Source organism: Canis lupus, chromosome 28, assembly GCF_003254725.2.
Source record: "Canis lupus dingo isolate Sandy chromosome 28, ASM325472v2, whole genome shotgun sequence".
In the NCBI taxonomy this organism is placed as follows: Eukaryota; Metazoa; Chordata; class Mammalia; order Carnivora; family Canidae; genus Canis; species Canis lupus.
The window spans coordinates 22005173-22028711 of record NC_064270.1 but is presented as its reverse complement, the minus strand read 5'-3'; the positions used below and the strand labels follow the sequence as shown (position 1 = coordinate 22028711).

At 50.5% G+C, this 23539-nt stretch overlaps 1 protein-coding gene and 1 long non-coding RNA gene across 2 annotated transcripts; one reads left to right on the top strand and one right to left on the bottom strand.

Annotated features, from left to right (window-relative positions):
• Positions 1-5078: 5078 nt before the first annotated feature.
• DUSP5 (dual specificity phosphatase 5) lies at positions 5079-17977 on the bottom strand. Its single transcript, XM_025467173.3, has 4 exons — positions 17334-17977; positions 12765-12913; positions 9309-9528; positions 5079-6577 (listed from the first exon to the last, which is right to left on the bottom strand). Exons 1-4 carry the CDS (start codon positions 17710-17712, stop codon positions 6177-6179), a joined length of 1149 nt encoding a protein of 382 aa, XP_025322958.1. The 5' UTR covers positions 17713-17977; the 3' UTR covers positions 5079-6176.
• A 51-nt stretch (positions 17978-18028) lies between these two features.
• LOC125753904 (uncharacterized) lies at positions 18029-18728 on the top strand. The gene is made up of 2 exons (XR_007406708.1): positions 18029-18214; positions 18466-18728. It is a non-coding gene; the product is annotated as an uncharacterized LOC125753904 (long non-coding RNA).
• Positions 18729-23539: the final 4811 nt, after the last annotated feature.

The window sequence follows — 23539 nt, the reverse complement described above, 5'->3', positions numbered from 1 at the left end:
TAAGCTCTAGCTATGTAGCCTTAGGCTGGGCATGTAACCTCTCAGTTTTCTTACCCATAAACAGAGCTAACAGTATCCATTCTACTGGGTTTTTGTGGCCATTAAGTGGGAGAACATATGCAAAATATCCCGCATCCAGCCTACCCATTGTAAATGCTTTTTAAAAGATCTTTTAAAAGATTCTAAGTAGTTAGTTTCCCTGAATCTGGCAGCTATGCTTCCTTATTCTAAGTCTACTGCTCTTTGACTTGAAGGCTGGAAATAAATACTTTTCGTCTTCCTACCATAGAGATATATTTGAGGCTTCACTATCTGAGAGGTTGTTCCTCTCAAGCAGCACATTTTCTCCTGGCTGCTAGAGAAGCCCGGAATGAAAACTGTACAGATGCTTCAAGGGTCTATTTTAAGCCCCCACCTAGTGGCTTCTTGGTTTCTGCAAACTTTAGAAGTTAATGGTGGTGGGTGTGTGGGTGTGAAACAGTTTGATCTACTGCTATAAATAAATACTACCAGAATATTAAATTTAGGTACCATAATTCATCACCTTAGGGTGCTCACTGGCAGTGGGACAAGATGAGTAGGGTTGAATTTCATTGTGCCCAGGCTATATAGCCGTCTCCTGGGCCTTCTTGTCTAATACTTAGTCGGCTGGCTTTGAGTCCTTTACATGGCATGTTAGTCCTTCTAGCTGAAACTGCCCTGTCTATAGCCCTGCTCAGGGAGTCTGATCTAGGCAGGTCTCTGACTTTAGTGGAAACTGATGGTCCCAAAATGGACGCCTGACCTATGGGCGGTGTGGTGACATGAACTCTGACCAATGGGGTAGCAGTCATTATACCCAGGAAATTGTTTCCTTGAGGATTGGGAGGGAACTGGTAAATGGCATGGGGTAAAAGAGCTTGTGTGTAGAGGATGGCACAGGGTTTGAGGGAGATGGAGAGCCCAGCTTCTGGTTCTGACAGTTTCTCATTCCCAGTTTTCTGTTTATTCATTCCTTTACTCAAGTGACGCTTAACTAAATACCCACTGTAGGTCAGGCTCATGGTGGGTCCCTCTCTCTCACTTTCTTTTTCTCTCTCTTTTCAAAAAAGATTTATTTATTTATTTATTTATTTATTTATTTATTTATTTAATTTTTGAGAGAAAGAGAGAGTGCTGGGGGAGAGGAGTGGAGGGAGAGGGGAAAGAGTCTCAAGCAGATGCCCTGCTGAACATGGAGCCTGATGGCGGCTCGATCTCATGACCCTGAGATCGTGACCTGAACCAAAATCAAGAGTCTGATGTTCAACCAACTGAGCCACCCAGGGACCCCCTGGGTCCCTCTTGAAATGTAATGTAATCTTTGTTCTCCTGGTGCTTCTAGTCTGGAGGAGAAATATATTAATAAAATTATCACAGACAAATGAATACTCTTTAAACTTTGGTAAAATATGAAAAAAAAATATAGATAGGGAGCTATGAGAGATGAACAGAGACATCTGACGTGATCTGGGACTCTGGGAGGGCTTCCCTGCAGAGGGAAAGTCTGAGTTCAGACTTGAAGACCAGTGGGAGTTATTTAGTTAAAAGTTGAATTTAGGGGAGAAACATGTTCCAGGCAGAGGGGGGAGCATGGATAAAGGTCCTGAGGCAGGAAGGAATGTGGTGTGTGTAGTGGCTGTCAGAACGCCAGTGTGTGGAGAGCAAATAGACATTATTTTCCTTAATGTGGTCTGAGAAGACTGGGCAAATACAAGCCCAGTGGACAAAAGCATCGAGTATACATCTCAGGTAGGGGCTCGGAGGGGTAAGAGATCAGTGACATAACTTCATCTTCACTCTACTGTTTACTGGCCGTGTGACCTACCTTGGGCAACTTACTCAATACCCTGACACTGTTTGTACATCTGGAAATGAAGATAATAAAAAAATGTTAGTACAGTTGTGGTGAGGATTAAATCTGACAATGCCTCTGTGCCTGCCTAACTTGGTTTGTGGGGCATGGTAGGTGCTTACTACACACCTTTGGTTGGCCAAATGACTGAGAAAGGACTGGGCTCAATAAAAACACTTTTTTAAAAAAAGATTTTATTTATTTATTAATGAGAAGCACACAAACACACACACACACACACAGAGAGAGAGAGAGAGAGAGGGAGGCAGAGACACAGGCAGAGGAAGAAGCAGGCTCCTTGCAGGGAGCTGGACGTGGGACTCCATCCTAGGTCTCCAGGATCACGCCCTGGGCCGAAGGTGGCGCTAAACCACTGAGCCACCTGGAGGTGGGGGTGGGGGCCAAGGCTAATACAGCATTCAAAACAAGTTAGGAAACAATACAAGAGAAACTTCGGGATGCACCACACCAGAGCTCAGCTCTTTGCACAGGTGAACATGGCCACGTGTACAGGCTGCTATGTGCAGGGAGCTTGCATGAAGTATGCTGGAGCCAGAGGGGAGAGGTTGAAGCTGGAGTCTAGGAGAAGGGAGTGGGGAAGGGGATTGTGTGGGGCCTCAAAGACCAGCTCCAGTCTGGGGCTGAAAGTCACTAATACTTATGAAATCCTTAAGTGTAGGGCCACTTGGCTCTCATCCTGCCCTACTGAATCCCAGGTGCTGGCAGGTGCTCAGTGCTAAATGGATGGAGCAGTGCTGGTTATCTAAGCACAGATCACATCCCTCACATCGGGTGTGTAGAGATCAGGAGAGGCTGTGTTGTGGCTTGGAGCAATCTGTCCATCTGTTTGTGGGTTCTCCCTATCAGAGCTTACTGGCAGCAGAATGCCAGGTTGAAGTGGAGGGCAGTCCCAGAAATTGAGAGACAAGGACCGAGGGCCCGAGCCATGGGCCTTGGAGTCTGTACAGGATTTATTCCAGAAAGAATAGACCTTGGCAGTTACTGAGAAGGCAAAGGAACCTAGTTGGGTGGATGAATCCTCCAGAAGGAGATAGAGTAGCAGCACTGAACATAAACAGGCTTCTCCCCACATGTATTCATACACCACTTCATTCCATAAATGCGTATGATATGTCTCAACTTTACTACCCAAGGGTTGATTTGTATTTTTTTTTTTTTTTGTAAGTCACTGTGGAAATAGAAGTAAAAGAAAGTTCAGAGACAAATGCCATAACGTCATTGCGGACAATCGTATAATTGTCACAAGGAAGGAGAAAACTTTCATTCTGGGCTGCCTAGTGGGCTGAGCAAGGAAGGAAACAGGGCAGGCATGAGCTTTATGGTGTTCAGAAGATAAACCACCAGCAATCCAGAGATTGCTTAGGGTTTTGAGGCCTAGACAGTATTTTTCCAGGTCCTCACACAAAGGAGACCAGCAGGTACACAGGGCTTCTGCTAGCACGCTGGCGTGGGGCTGCTCGTACATTTCCTGCCCCATCAGGCCCGGCTCAGGAGCAAGAATGGACCTCAAGGTGCTCACCCACAGACCCAACTGGGAAACAATCGGGGGAGAGCTACTATCTCTATTCTCCCAGAACTGTTCCTAGAGACTAACCCAAAAGTGTTTCGTCAAAATCTGGGGATGAAGGAGCCAGACGGCACCAGCTTCAATTCCCCACCTGGTACTGGAAGCCAGTGTGAAGTTGGTCTTGACACAGATGGAGGTGTAATTAATGAGATTATTAAGGGAGTGAGAGTCAAAAGCCATCCCCAGCTGTGGGGCTTCACTTGGCTTACCCTTCAGTGACTCACGGGCTTATGAGCAATCCTCATACGCCTGATTTAGAGGACTTACTCACCCTTCAGAGAAAGACTTTAATGCAATAAAGCAAATGTCAGCAAGTGGGACGCAGCTTAGCACATCACCCCAGCCTGCACCCAGCTTCCCACCCCCTGGCTCTCCCTGCTCCAGGTCCCTGTGGCCACTGCGCACCTGGATAGGTTTCCGGGCCACATTCCAAGGCCCGAGCAGAGGCTCAGGGATTTGAAACCCTGGAAGGAACTAGCCCAAGCCCTGGAGCATTTCAGTCCAGCAGGGCTGAGATTAGCTCCAAAGGTGTTAGGGTTAGGGGTATAGGGCAAGGGCTAGAAGCCAGGACTTCACGCTTCGCGGCCAATGTTCTTCACTTTGTGAAATCCCCACTTGGATTATGCAGAGGAGGCGCACAAGGTGAAGGAAATGCAGCCTCTCTAATGTGAGTGGAATTCTTTCCAAGGCATCTGTGGAGGGAGAGTGGTGAAAACGAAAGGCTTGCAGAGAGCAAGGCCTCAAGCCAAGCCTTGGAGGTGACATGTTTAGAAAGAGCCGGGCTCCCCTGGGCTAGGCTGCCATCTTGCTATTTGTGGACATGGTGCCTGAGAGGGGAGCTGGCCAGCTCTTTGGGCCCCCCAGAATTGAGGGGTATGTTTAGAATTCCCACGTCAGGTCCTGATTAGGAAAACAGGCCCCAAGAGTTAGGCTGGGACAGAGGCCTCAGGTGTGGAAAGAAGTCAGTATTGCTCCTACCTTCCTCCAACAGAGGAAAACAACTGAGTAGGCAAGTCGATCCAGCCTTGGACTTAAACCTACTCACTCACTGAGGGAATCCCCTGGCAGAATTAGTTCCAAGGGTAAAAAAGAAGGGGGAGAGACAGGCCTGTATGGTGAACTGTCACCTAGTTCACTTCTCTGTCCCTCGGGCATTTTTCCAAATTTTTCTGAGTGTTTCTGCCATGTGCCAGGCACTAGAAGGAGGCTGACCACAAGCTTGGCACTCGGGTTTGCTACAATCAAGGCCTTGAGCTTTAAGGGACCTTCGGGATCCTCTAGCTCATTTCACTGATGAGGCATCTGAGGTTCAAGACCACCTTGCCCGGGTTTGTGGAAGTGAAGAGCTGTGAGTGGGTGGACCACCTCTTCACGTGGCTGGCGCCTAAGGACTCCTCCTGCAAGGAGCTTAGGGAAGCCTCTCAGTTGGAAAGCAGTATTCTGTATCCCTAAGATCACCAGCTCTCAAGCAGACACGCAGACTCACACCTACAATAGCATGTCCACCATCACCCTAGTGCTCACCTGGAAAGAGTGTTTGGATCCAGTGAAAGAGGCTGGGTCCTCACCTAAATGTACTCCTACCTTATGACCCCAACTTACCAGTATGAAGAAGTGTTTTCTTTTAATCTTTTTATTTTGCACTATAAAAAAACAACACCCAGTAACATACTGCTGTTCTTCACATTCATATGGATTTTAGGAAATTATTGCCTTTTCCCCTGGAGAGAGAAACTACAGACAAAAAAAGAAGTACCACATTACAAAATCTGCAAACCCCAGAAGTCCACAGTCTGAAGACAACCCCCAGGGGTAGGGGAGAAAACATGTGTCACAAGAGACAAGACGAGCACACATTAAGGACAGCAAGCTGGGGAAACGACCAGTTCAATGCCAGTGACCCGGACGCAGCGGGTCCCTTTTACTCTTGGCACCCACAGCCACCCCCTCAAAGGGGTGATTTTTGGTCTAAGGTCTGAAGAGCTCTTTACGAATGACACAAGAGATGCTTTGAGGAGGGGGGTGACGAGAAAGGTTCAAGTATGAATAAGAATCATGCGAAGTCCAAAGTTAGGGAAGAACCCCCAGTGGAAAGGACACCCAGACAGGTCAACGTCTTGCTACTTCAACCACCTGCCTTCACACGGGACCCAAGAGGGAGTCTCAAAACCATGTGAGGGTTCAAATAAGCATCTTGATCTTGTCCCTCCACACCCTGGAGGGGTTACTTTCCTGACTGGGTGGTGATCAGCTTATGCCCTGAAGCAAGAGACAGATGCAGAGACTGCCAAAGTTAAAAAAGTAAGGTGGAAATTGTGCTTCCTTCAGAACAACTTGGCTTTGTAACTGCCTTTTCTCTTGGTCTAGCAACTGCTCTCTCCCACGTTGCTGTGGGTATTTATTGCCTTGCGCTTGAAATGAAAAGGCGAGCTTGGAGGTGCAGGGCCTAGGCGGTCCTGAGAGGGCAGGGGGTCTGGAAGTACAGTAGTCGGCACGTGCTGTGCTCTAATAATGGCTTGGCCTTCCTTCGGTCCCCAAAACCTATCCCCGCTGTACATGTGAAGTTCGTTTGCAAGCCTGGTGACCACTCACTGTCCCACTGGGGCGGCGGGCCAGTGAGGTGTTCAGTATTGCACAGGTATGAAATGTCCACGAGTTTTAAAAAAGCAGAATCACAGTTGTTCTTGGGGCTCGGCTGGTTCCCCCATCCTGGTTTTAGCAGGATGTGGCCGTGGCCATGGGGCTCCTGCCGAGCTCTGAGACTGTCGAGTGGGTGGGCATGGGTGCCAGCACCGAGGTAGGGAACGTGCAGTAGGAACCCTGCATGTCAGGGCTCAGTGTCTGCAAATGGGCGAGGAATGAAGAGCCGGCTGCCTCCCCTTGGCAGGAAGGAGCCTGAGGCGTGGAAGGTAGGATCTCAGACTCATACTGCAGGAGCTGGCCCATGAAGCCAAAGTTGGGCGAGACCACACTCCTCCGCTGCTTGATGTAATCGAAGGCATCCTTCAGGCGGAACTGCTTGGCCTTCATGAGGTAAGCCATACAGATGGTGGGCGAGCGGGAGATCCCAGCCTCGCAGTGGACCAGGACCTTGCCTCCCTTTTCCCTGACACAATCTAGAAGGAAGAAAAGACAGTGAGGAGGTGTTGGGACTGAAACCCAAAGGCAATGCCAAAGATACAAGAATTAAACACAAAAGTGACCTAGTTATCAAACATCACATCTGCCCAGAGGCGAAGGTTCCCACATAGTCTAATGCTCATTGGCAGGGACAGAGCTTTTGGGGTCCCAGGAGAGTCTATCCTCGTGTGGGACCTCTCTAATCTTTAGAGGTGCTTCCCTGTTCTCCAGGATACTTGCATATATTCTGCCCCTGAAGGTGCTAGACTGGAGTAATAATCCCTTCCTGGAGATGCCATCCTCACTTGGGTTCCTGAAATGGGTTTCAAGAGGCCACTAGAAAATCCTTGACATTGCATGCAAATCTACTGGGTATGTATATTTTCCTGAGAGGGTCGCAGGTTTAAAGACTGGCTCAGAAAAGCAATTCCTGCCTCTTGGGATCTGATTCTCATAGGAAGGACCTAGCCCCGCCCCTCCTGCTAGAGGCCTACCAGCCTCCCTGGGCACCCTATCTGGCTGTGCCAGGGCGAGATGTTTGGCTCAGCTCCCAGAGTTCCCACCACCGAACGTCCAATGAATAGTGCACAGCCACTAATTACAGCCCTGGCTAAGTGACGCTTACTAGACCTGGGGATAGAGATGGCTTTCGCAAACTCCATCTTGCACAACAATGGGAGACACTGCTGTAAACCTACCACCACGAGTTAGCATTCTTTAGCTCAATATGTCAAGGGGGTGGCCTCCTTTTCTGTTCCACTCCTCCCCCAACCCCGGAAGAATTACAACAGTTAAAAAGGAGGAGCAAAAGGTTACACATATATGTACACATCAATTAAAAACCACAAAAAAAAACAGTCTTTCCAATTCCCTGTCTTGCTAGTGAGGAAACTATTACATCACAACACAGGAAGTCTGATGTACCTGGCACTGTGAAAGGCCACAGTACACAAAAACATGTAAGATTCTGAAGGGCAAATCAAGTCAGCTCCCTTACCTCCCTCCCTCCTTCCCTCCCTCCCCAAGTTCACAAGTTCGAAAAGATCAACTTGGATCAAGTTAGGGAGGAACCCTGGAGCTTCCCCAACAGAACCCAAGTCCCAAAGGCCATACTCAGTGGAGCTCATTAGAGGTACCCCCAATTTAGTCTGACTCAAAAAAACTTCCTGTAAATTTGTTCAACCCTCAACCCTTAGGATTGTAGGGTCAGGACTCCCAATTTCCCTTTGCTCCTTGTAGACTAGCTTTTCATTGCCCAGTGACATGTCCAAGACAGCAAAGGGCCTAGAGTTGCTTCTGTTCTACCCCTCAGGACCGGTCTTCCACGTGGCCTTCCCAGGAGGGCCCTGGGAAGGTGCCAGTGCATGGTATGGGCTCAGTTCCCCCTTCCACCAGCAGGGCAAGGAGTCTGGGGAAAAGCATCCTGTGCTTTCAAAAGGCTGTGGGGGTTTGTGTGGTTGTGTACATAATACACAGGATGGGGAGGGAGGCTTCTGAGAAATGGATGGGGGCGGGTTTCATGAGCTCACGCAGTAGCTATCTAGGTAATTAAATAACAGGCAGAGAAGGGCAAGGCATTCCCAGGGTCAGGGAGACAACGTCAAGGGTTTCCCATTCTGAACCTATCATTTGGGCTGCCTCTCAGAGATCCAAAGGAAACCTCTCAGCCCAGAGGCTCAAAGCACCAGGACAGGCTTAGCCCTCTGCCTCTGGTGACTTTCCCAATGGGTTTCCTGTAGAGGAGAAACCACGTGTGATGAGCACAGGGCTCACCATGTGGCTGAAGGGCTCTCCTTAATTGCTACCTGCCCTAAATAGTTATTGCTGTGCCCAACACCTGCATTTCTGCGTTTCCCCCTCTAAAGCCCTCAAGTCAAGGTAAGGAAAATCACATCTCAGCTTCAACCTCCACGCATGTTAAATGGAAAGGAGAGGACAGGCCACAAGGTTGGGGAGTGGTGCTTGCAAATCAGAAATGGAAAAAAGTCAGCCTAGCCACCGAGGTGGGAGGAATTGGGGGTGTGGGGGAAGTTGTCAAATAAGGGAACAATCCAGGCTAGGCTGAAGAGATAGAAACCCAAAGCCCAAAGCCCTTTCCAGGCAGAGACCAGAGGTTTTCCAGGCCTGCACAGGGGAGCGAATGATAACTGCCTAACACAAGGTATAAGAGATGCCAACTTCTCTGTGCACAGAGCATGGAGCTTGATCAAATGCTATCCTTAATCCAAAATTAGCTGAAAATGCAAAACAAATTGCCCCTAAAGCAGTCTGCCAAAAACTGTGAAAAGCTGCCAGGGCCCTCAGGGCTCAGTGTGTAACTGGTGCTCTCTCAATCCTTCTGTTTGCTTTTTAAAAATACCCCAACCTACGTAGAAGCACAGTTAGGATGGTTCTTTCCCTCCCTTGCTTCCCTGGCGTGGAGCATTACGCACGGACACACTCTGCTTCCCGCCCAGCTAGGGAAAATAACAAGAGCAGCAGTGAGTGTTGCCATAAAATTATATTAATTCATTTATCTTGCAAATTAAAGCTCCTATTAATAGCAACTTGAATCCTCCCCTCTGCCTCTTTGGTGGCTGCATCTCTTCCTGGCCCCAACGCCTGGTGGTTGCAGATACAAGACACTTTTCTTCTTGGCAAAGGGAGCCTCCATCAGTACCTCAAAACCAAGAACAGGTGCCCCTTTGGGACACCCCCAAATGACTGAGGGTGAATGACTGAACCTACCAATGAAGTCAATTGCTTCTTGAAAGTGGGAGCTAATGTCGGCTGTGTGGCTGTCTTCCACAGGGATCCATTTGTAGTGTAGGTGGGTCGTGCAGGACTCGGAAATCCGCCGTGAGACATTCAGCAGGGCCGTGATGTGCAGGTTGGCGAGGAACTCGCACTTGGATGCATGGTAGGCACTTCCAAGGTAGAGGAATGGAAGGATTTCGACGGGGCCGCCCTGGAAAGAAGGGCGAAGGAAACATTGGATTAACTCGCTCCTTTAGGAGAGGAAACAAAACAACCCTGACCTACTTGTCGTTAAGGTGGGAGGTTCCCTTTCTGGTTTCCAGGTAGAGAGTTCAGAGCCAGGGTAGTTGAACCAGGAGTGTGGGTGGAGCCTCCATCCTGGCCGACTTTCTACCCGACATTGCTGCCTTGTGACTCAGTGATGGCAAAGCCCACACAGCAAAGATTTTCATTTTCTTATACATATTGAGGCGAGAGGACATGCTAACAGCCTTCCTGTGCTGATAAGGATGAGAAGATGTGCGTGATGGGAAGAACTGAGAAGCTTACATTCAAGTTCTAGCTGCTCCGACAGCACCAGGGCAAGCCTTCTAACTGTGGGGCAGCCTCAGTTTCTTTCTAGATGAAACAGATGTCAACAAGACAAGTACCTCCACTTTATAGCCCCGATGTTCCTACAGTGTTATTTCATCAAGCCTAGAGTACGGATGATTGGTCCTAAGATACATGTGGGTTTCAGAGATGTTAAAATGTGCCCCAAAGGGGTGCCTGGGTGGCTCAGTGGTTGAGCATCTGCCTTTGGTTCAGGTCATGATCCTGGAGTCCTGTGACTGAGTGCCACATCAGGCTCCCCATGGGGAGCCTGCTTCTCCCTCTATGTCTGTGTGTCTCATGAATAAATAAAATCTTAAAAATAAATAAATAAAATGTGCCCCCAAGAAAGGATGCTTCTTGGAAGTGGAAATGACCACTGTTTTTACCTAGAACCCTTAAAGAAAAGCTATTAAGCCAAGGGGAGAGGGGTTTCTCCTACCCCTGATCTTCCTCACGTGGGGCTGAGCATTTGTGAGAGATGCTGACATCATCACCCTTTTGGAAGGCCACCCACACACCAGGTTTCCAGTGAAGGAGGATCCCAATTAGAAGCAGAGACCATCTACCCTGAGGCAAAGTTAAAAAGAACAACAGCTTGCCGGTCAGACTCTGGCAGTCTTAGCACCTCCAGGGTGGCAAGAAAAAACCCAAGTTAACTGCAACAATGGGAGAGTCTAGAGATTTAGAAAGACTGGGGTTGGGGGGACAGTGGCTGTGTCTTTGGGAGCCTTTCTCCCCTCATCCACCCGCTTCCTGTATTTCCATTTCCTGTCCTGGAATAAAAGCAGAATGGAAACTGCCAGACCCGTAACAGGGAAAGGGGCATAGGACGAGGGGTAGGTAGAAGAAGGTACCCCCTTCTTCTCCTGCCAGCAAAACGCAATTTTCAAATTACCTGGCATGCGGTGTGTGCTTTTTCTTTCCTGAGAAAAAGTGTTTAAGCAAAGGCCGGTTTGGTCACTTGGGGGAAGTTATAGAGGAGTTTACAAACTCCTCTGTAACTCTAGTTTACAAAAGATAAACAACCAGTATATACATATATTTTTTTAAGTAGACTCTGCACCCAGTGAGGGGCTCAAACCCATGACCTTGAGATTAAGACCTGGGCTGAGATCAAGAGTCGGATGCTTAACCGGCTGAGCCCCTCCAGGTGCCCCACCTGGACTTAACACTTCAGATGTACCTACATGGATGTCTCCCTCTCTTTAGTGCCTGGAAAACACTGACACACCAGACCTGGGATCTTATCCAATTACTTCTAAAGCCTAAAACAACAACCCCCTGAAACCATGTATCTTTCTTTTTCTGATCCCTCTGTTTAGACTCCAGAGGAAGAAACCAACGGCCTTCAGAAACCCCAAAGGTTAACGCGAGCTTGCCTGGCTTCTCTCAATGCAGACGCGCTTCTAAGAAATAGCACTCGGGGGTTCCCCAGATGAACCCTAGAGACACATCAGGGCCTCCCCAGTCCTCTCTTGGCCAAACGTCTGCTGTGCTTTTACAACATCCTGACAATTCTTGTTTCTCTTTCACTTTCTGCGAAGCGAGGGTAAACCACCCAAACAAACAAAAAATAGAAATCCAGTGAAGCCACATGCCCAAACTTGAATGTTAAGGGTTCAAAAATTAAAAAATAAATAAAAAATAAATAAAAAAATACGCTGTATTTTTTAATAAAGGATAACAAACAAAATAATAACCCTGGCACCTTGCCAAGCTAACAGACTTCCTAACCAAGGATCCCATTCAAGGAAAGCTACTTGGCTTTACTGGGAAGTTTATTCCCAGGGGCAGAGCACTGCTCATGACAGGCAGTCATTTTAGACAGCATCCAGGCATCTTCCTTCTTTAGGATTGTGATATGCAATTATTTTGGGGGGAAAACCTGAAAAGATCCTCCTGCCAAGTCAGGTGCCCAGACTGGCCCCTTTCCAAAAGGAATTCTGCTTCTGTGGAAAACAGAACAAGGTCCTGAAAAGAATCAGAGTTAAGAGAAGGGGGGAGCTCTGGGCCTACTGTTACCAGGAACCCAGCTACAGGATTCTTTGCAAAGAGATCATCTCCGCTGTGAGATACATTTTTTCCTCCCCCTCTGTAAAATAGGAAGGTGGGCTTCGAGCTCTGGTTTCTGCCAGATTTTGATCCTTGCCCGCCTTTCCCTCATCCTCCCGCACTGGAGGGAACCCCTGATTGAGTCTTCCACATTTTCAGCCTTTAAAGAGTTGCTGGAAAGTAGAATACTTTGAAGGAAAAAACCCCACATATTTGTAGGAGCTTGAAATTCTCTATGGTGTCTCTTGATCTTCTCTGGGCTTCAGAATTTATGGAATTGTAAGCACCAGAAACCCTTGGGGCCTGCTTAGCCATCCAAATAGGCATCCATTCCTCCAGCCCTGTTTCGGTTAAAAATAACAGTAAGACACATCTTGACAGGTCCTAGGTTGTTGTGCAGAAACTGCAGAGCATGAACAATTACAAAGATTAACACAGGAAGCCTGAAAGTCAGCTCTGAAACATCTTCAGGGAAACCTAAACTAGTATTTTGAAGCCTCTCTGCACTTCCGAGGCCAGCTAATCATAATGTATCTTTCACTTCCCCTTTTCTCCAGAAGCTGTCAAGCATCCTGTGGCTCGGTTTGCTCTTGTCAGCTTGTTTGCTGGAAAGAAGCCCATTTACTCTTGGATGGAAACTCAAGTTGGCAAGCCATAGCTCTCTGAAGCTAGAGGGCTCTGCCAACACCCTGATCCACAAAAGAACGAACCAGTGCCACCGAGCGAGTGGGGAGAGGAAGAGCCAGGGGGCCGAGGAAGGAACAGAGTCAGCAGCCAAGACAGCACTTCCACACCACTTACCTGGTCATAGGCTGGCCTGTAGCTGATGCTGAGCACTGGTTTCCCACACTGGCTCATGAGGGCTTTCTCAGTGTCAACCTTCTCTTGTGAAATGGGTTGTACATCCACACAACACTCAGGATATTCAGAGTAGAAAGTCTCATATCCCCCTGCAAGGGGTTAAAAAAAAAAAAAAAAAAGGAAGATAGATGTTAAGCATTGATTTCTCAGGCTTTCAGAAAATGTCCAGAATTAATCAATACCCTCAGTGTGGAAGAGTCAAGAATATATATATATATTTTTTTTTTTTAAGAGTCAAGAATATTAAGCTAACATAGATTCTGGTCTTATAAAATAAAAATTGAGCCCAACCAATGAATAGCTTTAAAACAGAAATGGGCCACACACACACACACACACACACACTCGCTCTTCTAAAAAGTTATAGTTCAGAGAGGCAATCATTAACTTTTTGTGTCTATCAGAAGCAGCTGAAAGGAAATCTGACATCTGGCAAATATTAACCAAATCCCTCCAGAAAACAAAAGCTATTTTCACTCATTTGTCTAAAATGCAGGTGTGATTATGCAGAATTTCATTCATTTGCAAGAGACGCCTAAATTGGTCAGTTTTATCCCTGGCCCATTAGCTCTGAACTGGATTATGGATGGAACCCCCTCTATTCATAAGGGAATGGGGGCTAGTATGAGGTTTAAACTAAGAGCAATTAAAACAGCCCTGCCCTTTCTCACTCCCAAGGTGCTAAAGAACACTGCTGATAATCCTCTCTATAGGTCCAATTTTGAGTAATCAATCTAATTACCCTTAGAACTTAATTCTCAGTCCAAATAAGTAAAAACCAAACTAGAGGCACGAGGCCCTTAGAACTTAATTCTCAGTCCCAATAAGTAAAAACTCTCTCCCTCTCAAGACTACCTACCCTCCCTTTCTACCTTATTAACTTTCCCTTCTGATCTTCCCCACAGCATGTCCTCAGATAAGAACTACCGGCAGGTAGGACTCTGTAAAAATCCTTTATATTACATTTAAACTTCTCCAGATGGGAAACTTCAGGTAAAAGCTACTGTGACCAAGGCACAGAAACTTGGGTATATTAAAGCAATCTCAGGCCCAGCACTAAGTAGGAAAGAACCAAATGAAAAACATGCCAAGTGCTACCAGGTGAATAGGCCAGCCGTCACTTGGGGAAACCCTCACTCCCAATCCAAAAGGACCTAAGGGGCTTCTGAGAGCCTCCAAAAAACCCTTCTATATTTTTCTGACCCGAATAATTCACTTAGGGTCAAATCATTGATTAAATATGCATCCTGAGACTGTGTATATTTTCCAAAGTCCCTTCTTTCTTCTGTCTCTGGGTGTTGTGATCGTCCCACAGTGGAGCGCACGGTGGTTTTAAACCCCTGCAGTAGACAAATGGTTAATGGATAGCATGGCGGTCTCCAGCTCCCTCCCAGAAGCTGCAGCCAATTCCTAGAATGAGTCATCTTGCCATTACTGCTTCCTCCCAGCTTGCTGGAACTGCCCCCGCCCCCATGAGTACACTCCAATCTCCTCTGTGGTCACTTCAACAAAAAGCCCAATGGGCCTCCCCAGATCAGCTTCTGGTCCTCCCAGTCATGACAGGAGCCCACATGTCAGAGAATGACTGAGGTGGGAGGCAGTGGTATTTGTGACTTAGCTTCCCCCTCCCCTCACTGTAGCCCCTCGGCCCTTTCCCTCCTGGGCGGCCCTTTCCCTCCTAGGAGGCAGAGAGAATGTTCGAATTAGTGACCCACAGCTTTGTTGAAAGAGGTGACCCTTGTTAGTAAATCACTTCCTGTGCTTGGGCCTCCAATGTTTTGGGTTCCAGGAGACAAACGGAGTGATATGGGATGGGAATCGGGAGTAAGAGTGGCCCAGGCCCTCCCCAACTTTCCCAAGAATGAGGCTTGGGAAAGAGAAGCCTTCAGGCCACCACATCTCGTCTTTAAATAGCACACTTAAGAGATGGCTGTCAGGACAGACAGGAGGTGCGGGTGTGGGCTGGGTTCCGCCTGCCTGTTGACAAAATAAGGCAGGCAGGCCAAGAGTCTCAGTGTAGTTGAGGGACAGATAAACAGGATCCTGTCTCTTCAAGCTGGGGTCAGGAGTCCTTCAGATTAGGTGGTGGTCTCTTTCACCCAGACCCCTCAGAGGCATGGACAGACAGATCATTCTTCCTTGGTGCCTCACTCTTGAGTTGCCAGAGCTGTGGCAATTCTTTTGGCTGCTTTAACCCTCTTCAGAGTGATTCCGCTTTTGATCACTGCTGCATGACCAGGGGAACAGAGAAGGTGTATGGACACTGTATATAAATACACAGTGACAATGCCATTCAGTCATCTCATTTTAGTGTTATTTGGGGACGGGGTGGGGTGGGGTGTGCGGAGGCTAAAAGAAAGGATGAAAGGCATTGCCCCCAAGATCTGAAATGCCACTAGACTAAAACCTGAATTCATATCCGGACATGATGTAGAGAAGTAAATAAAATTTTTCTTGAGCAACAACTTAAGTTTTGTACTGTTGTAACAGTAGGTATCCCGTAATTTCTACTGAAATTTAAAAGGCACACAACGATCAACCTGGCAATTATCAGAATTTTACTGAAAGACAGTACACACACCAAGCATTTGGACAAAAATATGCCCTACCACACTGCCTCAAATAGTGAGGTTGAAAGAAACCTACTGGCTACCAGTAGAGGACTGGTTTAAAAAGTAAAAGGGACATGTATGCTCGGATATGGACTAGTCTCCCAAGATCTAGTTAAGTGAAAGAAGCAGGAACTGGAAATATACAAAACCATCCTCCTTTTTAAAGATACTCATGGAAAATCAGCTTGTCTAAAGATGAACAAAAAAAAGTTGGTGGCTGTCTCTGGAGAGTGTAACCGGGCTCAATGGTGTGCAGAAGACACTTTTTTCATTGTACAGCCTTTGTGCTTTTATAATTTTACTTGTGTATGTTACTCTCAAAAAAATTTTTTTTAGACATGAATTTTCCCAAGATGTGAGTCTATAGAGCTCCTTCTTTCCTGTGGCAGTAACTTCTACTAAACAGTCAGCGTGCCCCCCCCAACCCCCCCCCCCCCCCCAGAGGGGTACGGAGCAGAGGCAGGACCCGGAGGGGTTTCCTGGAACATTTCTTTCATGCTACAGGGGAGGCAGTAGCTTTTCCTGTACCCATTACTAAGAACAGGACATAAAAACCACATCAGGAAGAGAAAGAAATCCCAGGCTAAGTGCAAAACTTCTGCAGAGCTGGGAGGGCATCTCTCCATCCCCTGCAAGCTGAGAAGATGACCATCTTCTGCTTGTCATCTCCCTAACAGGAATAAACAGGGGACAGTCTGTAAGAGGTGCTAATGGAGGTGGGGGCTGCGCGTGTGATCTCCTGGCCTAGAGTGTGTGAAATTCCCCAAACTGCATGGTTTTAAAACAGGGCCCTAATCCTCAGCTCACTGCATCCGAGTTCTGAACCACATCCCTGCTGTATCTCAAGGAGTGGGCAACAGGGTTGGCAGGGCCTTGGGGCACAGCTCGGCTGAACTCTCATCTCTGCACTGTGGACTAGGTCTTCTACACATCGGAGATTACAAAGAACTCAAGACAAGGCGCGAGAAGTCATAGGAAGGGATCCAGAAATCAAAGCTCCGTAGTCTGAAAGTAAGTCACCTGCTCACTACAAGGGTCAGAAGTCAAAGTCCTCTCTCCAGCAGGTGTAATGGGCGGACTGGTGGGGCACCTCCTGGGGCGACTCAGACCAAAGGCGACGGAGTCCCTTTGGCCACCAGCCCGCTACGCCTCTCCCAAATCCTGGCTCCCGGCCGGCCGCCCCCCAACCCCTGGCAGCCGTCAGGGAGCCGGCCCCGGGGATGACCTGGGGGCCAGGGGGCGGGGGGCAGTTAAGGGAAGGGGTAAGAAGAGCGGGAAGGCTGTCGGTTCCAAATGGAGCTAGAGAAAGACCTGGGAGGGGAGACGGGAAGGCCGGAGGAAAACAATAAAAAGCAGTAAAATGCAGTGGAAAGGAAGGGGAGGGGCTGGCCAGGGTCAAAAAGGCAAGAGGGGTCGGCGAAGACTGCCCAGCACACGTTAACCGTCCAGGCGGGAGGAAGGGGGCGCCGCGGCGCCACGCTCCGGGGGCGGGGGGTTGGGGGCGCGACCCGCTGATCCCGCCAGATCAGTCCCGGAGCAGGGCTCGGAGCCCCGGCCCCCGCGAGGGCGGCTAAGCCGGCGAGGCTGGGCGCGCGCGGCACGAGCCGACGGCCCCCTCCGCGGGACCCCCCCCCCCCCCCCGCCCCGGGCCGACCGGCTGCCCGGAGCTTTCGAGGAACGCGGGTGGGAGGGCGAGGCTGCGAGGCTGGCGCGGGCAGCGGCCTCCCCGGCGCACGTCAGCCCCGGGTGCGGACTTCGGGAGGCGGCGACGCCCGGGGCGGGGGTGGCGGGGGTGGCGGGGGGCGCGCCGCACGAGGAGCGCACGGGAGCCCCCCAACCCCCCGGGCCGGGCGGGGGCGGGGGCGGGGGCGCGGGCCGGGCGCCCCGACGCGCTCACCTTTGAGGAAGTAGACCCGCGGCCCGGCGGGCAGGCAGGCGAGCAGCGAGGTGAGCACGACGCGCGCGGCGCTCTCCTCGCGCAGCTTCTGCCAGTGGCGGCTGCCCTGGTCCAGCACCACCACGGCCGCCACGCCGCCGCCGCCCTCCTGCAGCAGCCGCGCGCGCGCCGCCTCGTCGGGCAGCACGTAGCGCGCAGACACCGCGCCGCCGCGGGCCCGCCGCAGCACCACCGAGTTGAGGTTGACGTTGAGCGAGCCGCGCACGCTGGAGGCGGCGAAGGCCAGGTAGGGCCGGCAGTCGAGCACCACGCAGCGCGCCGCCGCCTCCTTGCGGAGCATCTTGCGCAGCTGGCGCCCGTCGAGCGACGTGACCTTCATGCCGCGCGCCCCGCAGGTGCCCCCGGCCGGGGCCCGCCGGCGAGGCACGGGAGGCCCGCGAGGCTGCGAGGCTGCGAGGCTGCGAGGCTGCGAGGCTGCGAGGCTGCGGCCGCTCCACCGACCGCCCGAGCCCGGCGCCGGAGCCGGAGCCGGAGCCGGAGCGGCCGCGCGGCTCTTCTTTCCCGCCCCGCACGCTCGGCAGCCGGCCCGGCCACTCGCCGCCCCAGAAGCCGGGGATTCCGCCGGCAGCGCCGCGTTTTATGTGAATGAGTGAGCGCCCCGTGACGCGGCTGCCCATATAAGGCCGGAGGGGGCCTCGCCCCGCCCCCGGCGTCTGGCCCCGCCCCGGGGAGCGAGCCGGAGGCGTGGGGCGGGCGCGCGCCTTAGTCAGCCGGCGAGGGAGGAAGTGGAAGGCGCCTTCCTCGGCCCTGCGGCCGGCGCGGGCACACTCACTCGCGCATCACCGGGCCGCCGCCGCTGTCAGGAGCGCCGCGAGGCCGAGGTGACCCACGCTGTGCGGGAAGAGGGGGCGGCGGGGGAGGCAGGGCCTGGCGCCGCGCGATCCGCCTCCGAGGCTCCCCGACGCGGGGGCCGAGGCTGCTGGGGGCCGAGCCGGGCGCGGAGCGAGCCGGGGCCGAGGGCAGCGCCCCCCCCCCCCCCCCCGCCGCCTGTGCCCGCGGGGCAGCCGGTGCGGGAGCCTGGGCTTCCCCGAGGCCTGACGCGGGAACGACGTGCTTCGCGCTTCGCCTCTAGGGATGAGCTATGGAAGACTCCAGATTGGGTTTGCGTCGGTGACCGGTGGAGTGCAGGCACGGCCACCGTCTGCTGGGCTCCTTACACTGTTTTCTCCACGTTTCTGTGTGCTTGACGTTTTCTGTAATAAAGGTAACCTCGGGGATCCCCGGGTGGCTCAGCGGTTCAGCGCCTGCCTTCGGCCCGGGGCCTGATCCTGGGGTCCCGGGTTCGAGTCCCGCGTCGGGCTCCCTGCGTGGAGCCTGCTTCTCCTCCTGTGTCTCCGCCTCTCTGTGTCTCTCATGAATAAATAAAATCTTAAAAAAGAATAAAATAAAGGCAACCTCAAAGTCAAAATGGAGAGAAGAGCCAGCAGTTTATCTCCCCAAATGGATTCTGCCCTCAAAGGATGGGCAGTCCTTTTTTCTCTGTAACACTTCAACAATAATGAGAATAATTGTTTTTTATATTTTATTTTTTTTTATTTTTGAGGAGCCGTCTTCTGGCCCCTGGAAAATCTATCACGGAATCGGCTGCAGCGTCAACATGCATCCGTTGACGGAGCTCAGTCCAGGCAACTGTCCAGGTGGCTTCTGGATTTGGGGGATTATCTGTGGATCAAGCCTAATCCCAGGCTGTCTGCTCCCCAGCAGTCCCCAGCAGCTTCAGGCTTCCCATCCCCAATCTTGGTGAACGGGGCACGTTCACCCATTCAGCAGGCATTCATTGAGGGCCAGCTTCGTGCCAGGGCTCCGCTGGCTGCAGGAACAGGTGTGAGGGAACCTGCCTCTACTCTCCAGCTTGGAGACCCACCATTTTCGTTTTATTAGCTGGAGCAGGGAGGGAGCTGCTCAGTACAAAACAGCCTGCTTCCACGAAAAAGGTGCTTGTTTACTAGACACAGGAGAATGAGGTTTCTAGAAGGAAGCAGAGATCAAATTCTGAAATCAAATGCAATCAAACCGGACGCTAGATAGTTGTTATTGGGTCACAGCTGCATTCAATCTGAGCACTGTCCTGGCCCTGCCCCTGGAGCCCTAAGGAAGATGTGATGTGGGGGGGGGGGTCTCTCTTTGGGGTTATTCCTGCCAGCCTTCCCTGCAGTTTGCACCTGCCTCCAGTGTCACCAGCAACATCCACCACCAGATGTTTCAGCCCAGAGCCACACATGTATGGAGCACCCACATGGCCCAGCTCCATGTTGGGTGCTGGACACCCGAGTGAGCAAGACTGGTTGCCCCCAGCCCAGAGAGGAGGCTTGGCACAGCCACAGGCCTCTTTAAGGTCCTGCAGTCCGTATGGAATAGCATCCAGGGTGTGGGGAGTGGGGGGACCTGAGAGGGCCTCCCAGAGCAGGAGAGGAGAGCTGAGGGAAACTTCAAGGAATGAATTGAAGTTAGCCAGGCCACTGAAGGGGGAGGAAGGAAGGCATTCCAGGCAGAGGAAACTGCTAGAGGTAAAGAAAAAACAAAATGCTGGCTTGATGTGTGCTGGAGGTTTGTGAGAGACTAAGACACTCTGGCATTTATTAGAAAATTAAGCAGGGTCAGGTGACAGAGGGCCTTGTGTGTCATTTAAGGCATTTGGATCTTACCCTCTGGCTGGGGTAGCCCTGGATGAGGTGTCTTACAGTGACCTGGTCGGGGGGACATTTATTTGGGAACCTCTGTGAGGCAGCACTGTGGAGGATGGATGTTTTATTTGAGAGTGGGGGTAGGGGTCCAGACTGGAGTCAGGGAGCCAGATAGGAGGCTTTTGTGGGTAATCCAGGCCTGAGCTGATAAGGGCCTGCCGGAACTTGGCAGTGATAGCAGCGATTGGAGAGGCCACACAGATGGGAGAAACATTTAGGAAGTAAATTGCCGGAAGGGTCGGGATGGGGAGACAGAGGGTGACGCCAAGGTTTTCAACTGGGGTAATTGGGTGAATGGTGACACCTTTAGATTAGGGAACCTACAGGAACAGATCTGGGTGAGTAGCAGCAGGAGGAGAAGGGGCTGAAATTCAGGCATGTTAAGTTAGAGGTGATCAAGGACCACCCAAGGGGGTGCCCAGTAAGCAGCGGGGTGACCTGGCAACCATTGCAGAAAAGTCATCTGTCAGCCTCTCCACGTCCAGCATGATCCCAGATTCCAGGACTCTGCCTTCCAGATTTCTCTTCTGACTTGCCCTTTCCAGTCCTGGGGAAGGGCTTGCTTCGTGGGTGTCTGACCTGCGCAGCTACACAGGGCCCCTGCTTACTTTAATGCTCTGCTGTCGCTCTTTTGAAATTCTTAACAATTTTTGGACGAGAAACCATGCATTTTCTTTTTTGTACCAGCCCCCATAAATTATGTAGCTGGTCCCACCCCTGGCTGTAGTTAAAGAGCCCCATTATCTCCCATGCTGGGCTGTATAGTCATGTCCTGTTTCCCAATCTCCAAGCTCTCTCCTTGCTCTCTCATCCTCTACAATGTGATCTTTTTAGGCATAGATCTGAGCATAGAGCCCACCTGCTTTGCTCTAAAACCCTCAATGACACCTACGCACTGTCTGATAAAATCCAAATTCCTTAGTGGAACACCAAGGTCCTTCTTGTTCTGGCCAGTTGGCCATAACCCACTTCTAACCTTGTTTCTCTCCTTCCTTTCTGCCCCTCCTCCCCCCCCACAACCCAGGCTCTAGTTGCTGCCTATTTCCCAAACTTGCCCAGCATTTTACTGCCTCTGCCCTTCCTACAGTACTACAAGGCCTCCCCCATTCCTTCGCAGAGGGATCCTTCCCCTTCATACACAGCTCCAGAGCTACTGTTGCACCTCCAAGAAGCTACCCCCTCAATCCCGAGCCTGTTAATCAGTTGTCCTCCTAGGCAGGGGGTGGTGGGGTGGTGTCTCACCTTTGTGCAGTTTCTCCCTCCCCCAACCTGACAGGTGAGTGTTATCTGTCCTGCCATTAACCTGCAGTCTCCCAGGCCACACTGAGAATTTATTCCACCAACTGTGACTGCGTCATAACACCTAGCACATGGTAGGAGCTGGATCAGTGTGGTAGAATGGAATTCAGTGCTTGCTGAGACTTGCAGCTGGCTTTTTAGGAAGCACCTGGGAAGAAAGTTGGCCACAGTATGGAAATCAGAGGCTTAGTCCCTGGGTAAGGAGACCAGATAAGAAGCTGTGGACACACTGCCCCCAGGATCAGAAACTGTACTTTATCAACTACAGGCCAGGCAGAAAGAGGAGGGTGTCTGAGATTGGAGCTGTAAATAATTATGCCTGTCTACCCTACTGCTTTGAATGGGGGAAAGGATCGGCTCAGGGGGAAAAAAAGCAGAATTCAAATTAATGTTGTGAGATGTACATGAGGCAGGACCTTGTTCTATTCATACTTCTCTTACCCTTGCCAGGTACTCTCAGAGGGAGACAAGATTTTTTAGGTTTCTTGGTGCTTGTTTGAGCAGTCATCCCAACCTTGAAGCTCTGGTTCATCATTGTGATCTGGGATTCTTACCCTTTGGAGGGTCATGGGTGCCCCTTCTAAAAACGATGTGGGGGCAGCCCGGGTGGCTCAGCGGTTTAGCGCCACTTCAGCCCAGTGTGATCCTGGAGACCGGGGATTGAGTCCCGTGTTGGACTCCCTGCATGGAGTCTGCTCCCCCCTCTGCCTGTGTCTGTGCCCCCCACCCCCCTGTCTCTCATGAGTAAATAAATAAAATCTTAAATTTTTTTTTTTTTTTAAAAGATGTGGGCCTACAGCATTCAGCTTCCAATGTCAGGGTGTTTCACGGACCTGGGAACTCCTGTGTCTGTGTCTGCTCACTTCAGTCTCAGTAGGAACTTCTAGAATTCTTCCCCAGCCCTGCTTCCCATCCCCCTGCCCATAAGATGGACCCAGATGGCCTGTGGTGATGGATCAGAGAGTACCCAAAAATGCCAGGGAGGAGCCCAGAGCAACCCCAGGGCCAGCCTCAGGGTCCTTTCAGAAGGATGACTTTGCCTTCCCCTTCTTTGTTTCTGATGATACAGGTAGCACGGGCTTATTGTGGATAAGGGAAGTGCAGGGAAGTGAAAATGCTGCTTCCCCTCCACACCCCCCTTCTTTTTCTTAATAAAAGCACTGCTGTCTCTTAGGCTTATGATCCCAAATCAAGGCTGCCAGACAGGTCTGGATCCTAGACTTGCTTCCCACCATCTTGCATAAAGGAAAAAGCACTGGACTAGGGGTCAAAGATCTGGATTCTTATCCAATCTCTGCTGTAACCAGCTTTGATTCTTGAGTTAATATTTGTAAAATGCTTTTTGTGTAGGGTGGCTCTTTTTCTCCCCATGGACCTCTTTCTCCCTTGCCCCCAGGTTTCTTGGAATCAATACAGTGCTTCCTCATAAGTCCAAACAGCACTTGCTGTGTGACTGTTGAGAATCACTCATCCTCTTAGAGCCATGGTTTCCTCTTCTATAAAATAGGGACATTAGTGTCTATTTGCTAATGGTGACTGATGATGACAGAATGTACATAAAGCCGTATTACATGATGCAAGCAAAAGATATTTGTATAGCTGTTGTTGCTAATACTATCCATCAGCAAAGCATTTACTTGGTCAAATCCTGATGCACTGGGTACATTCGGTTTCCTCTTCTGTAAAATGGGAGTGAAAAGACTTTTCTAATGGCACAGGAAAAAAAGATGGGGGTAGGGTATGGCAGGGAAGAGGTGCCTAATTCAGCTGGCAATCAAAGAATTATAAGATGCCTACAGACTTGTTCTTCTGAAAGTCTGCTGAGTACAGGGAAATATTTAAGAGTAAAAATCCCCAGGGCAGCCCTGGTGGTGCAGCGGTTTAGCGCTGCCTGCAGCCCAGGGCGTGATCCTGGAGACCCTGGATCGAGTCCCACATCAGGTTCCCTGCATGGGGCCTGCTTCTCCCTCCGCCTCTCTCTCTCTCTCTCTCTCTCTCTTGCTCGCTCTGTGTCTCTCATAAATAAATAAAAAAATAAAATCTTAAAAAAAAAAAAAAAAGAAAAAGGAGCAGCGAGGAATCCAGCTCCCTGATAAAATAAAATTAAAAAAAAAAAAAAAAGAGTAAAAATCCCCAGACCCAGTTATAGTAAGGTAGGAGAGA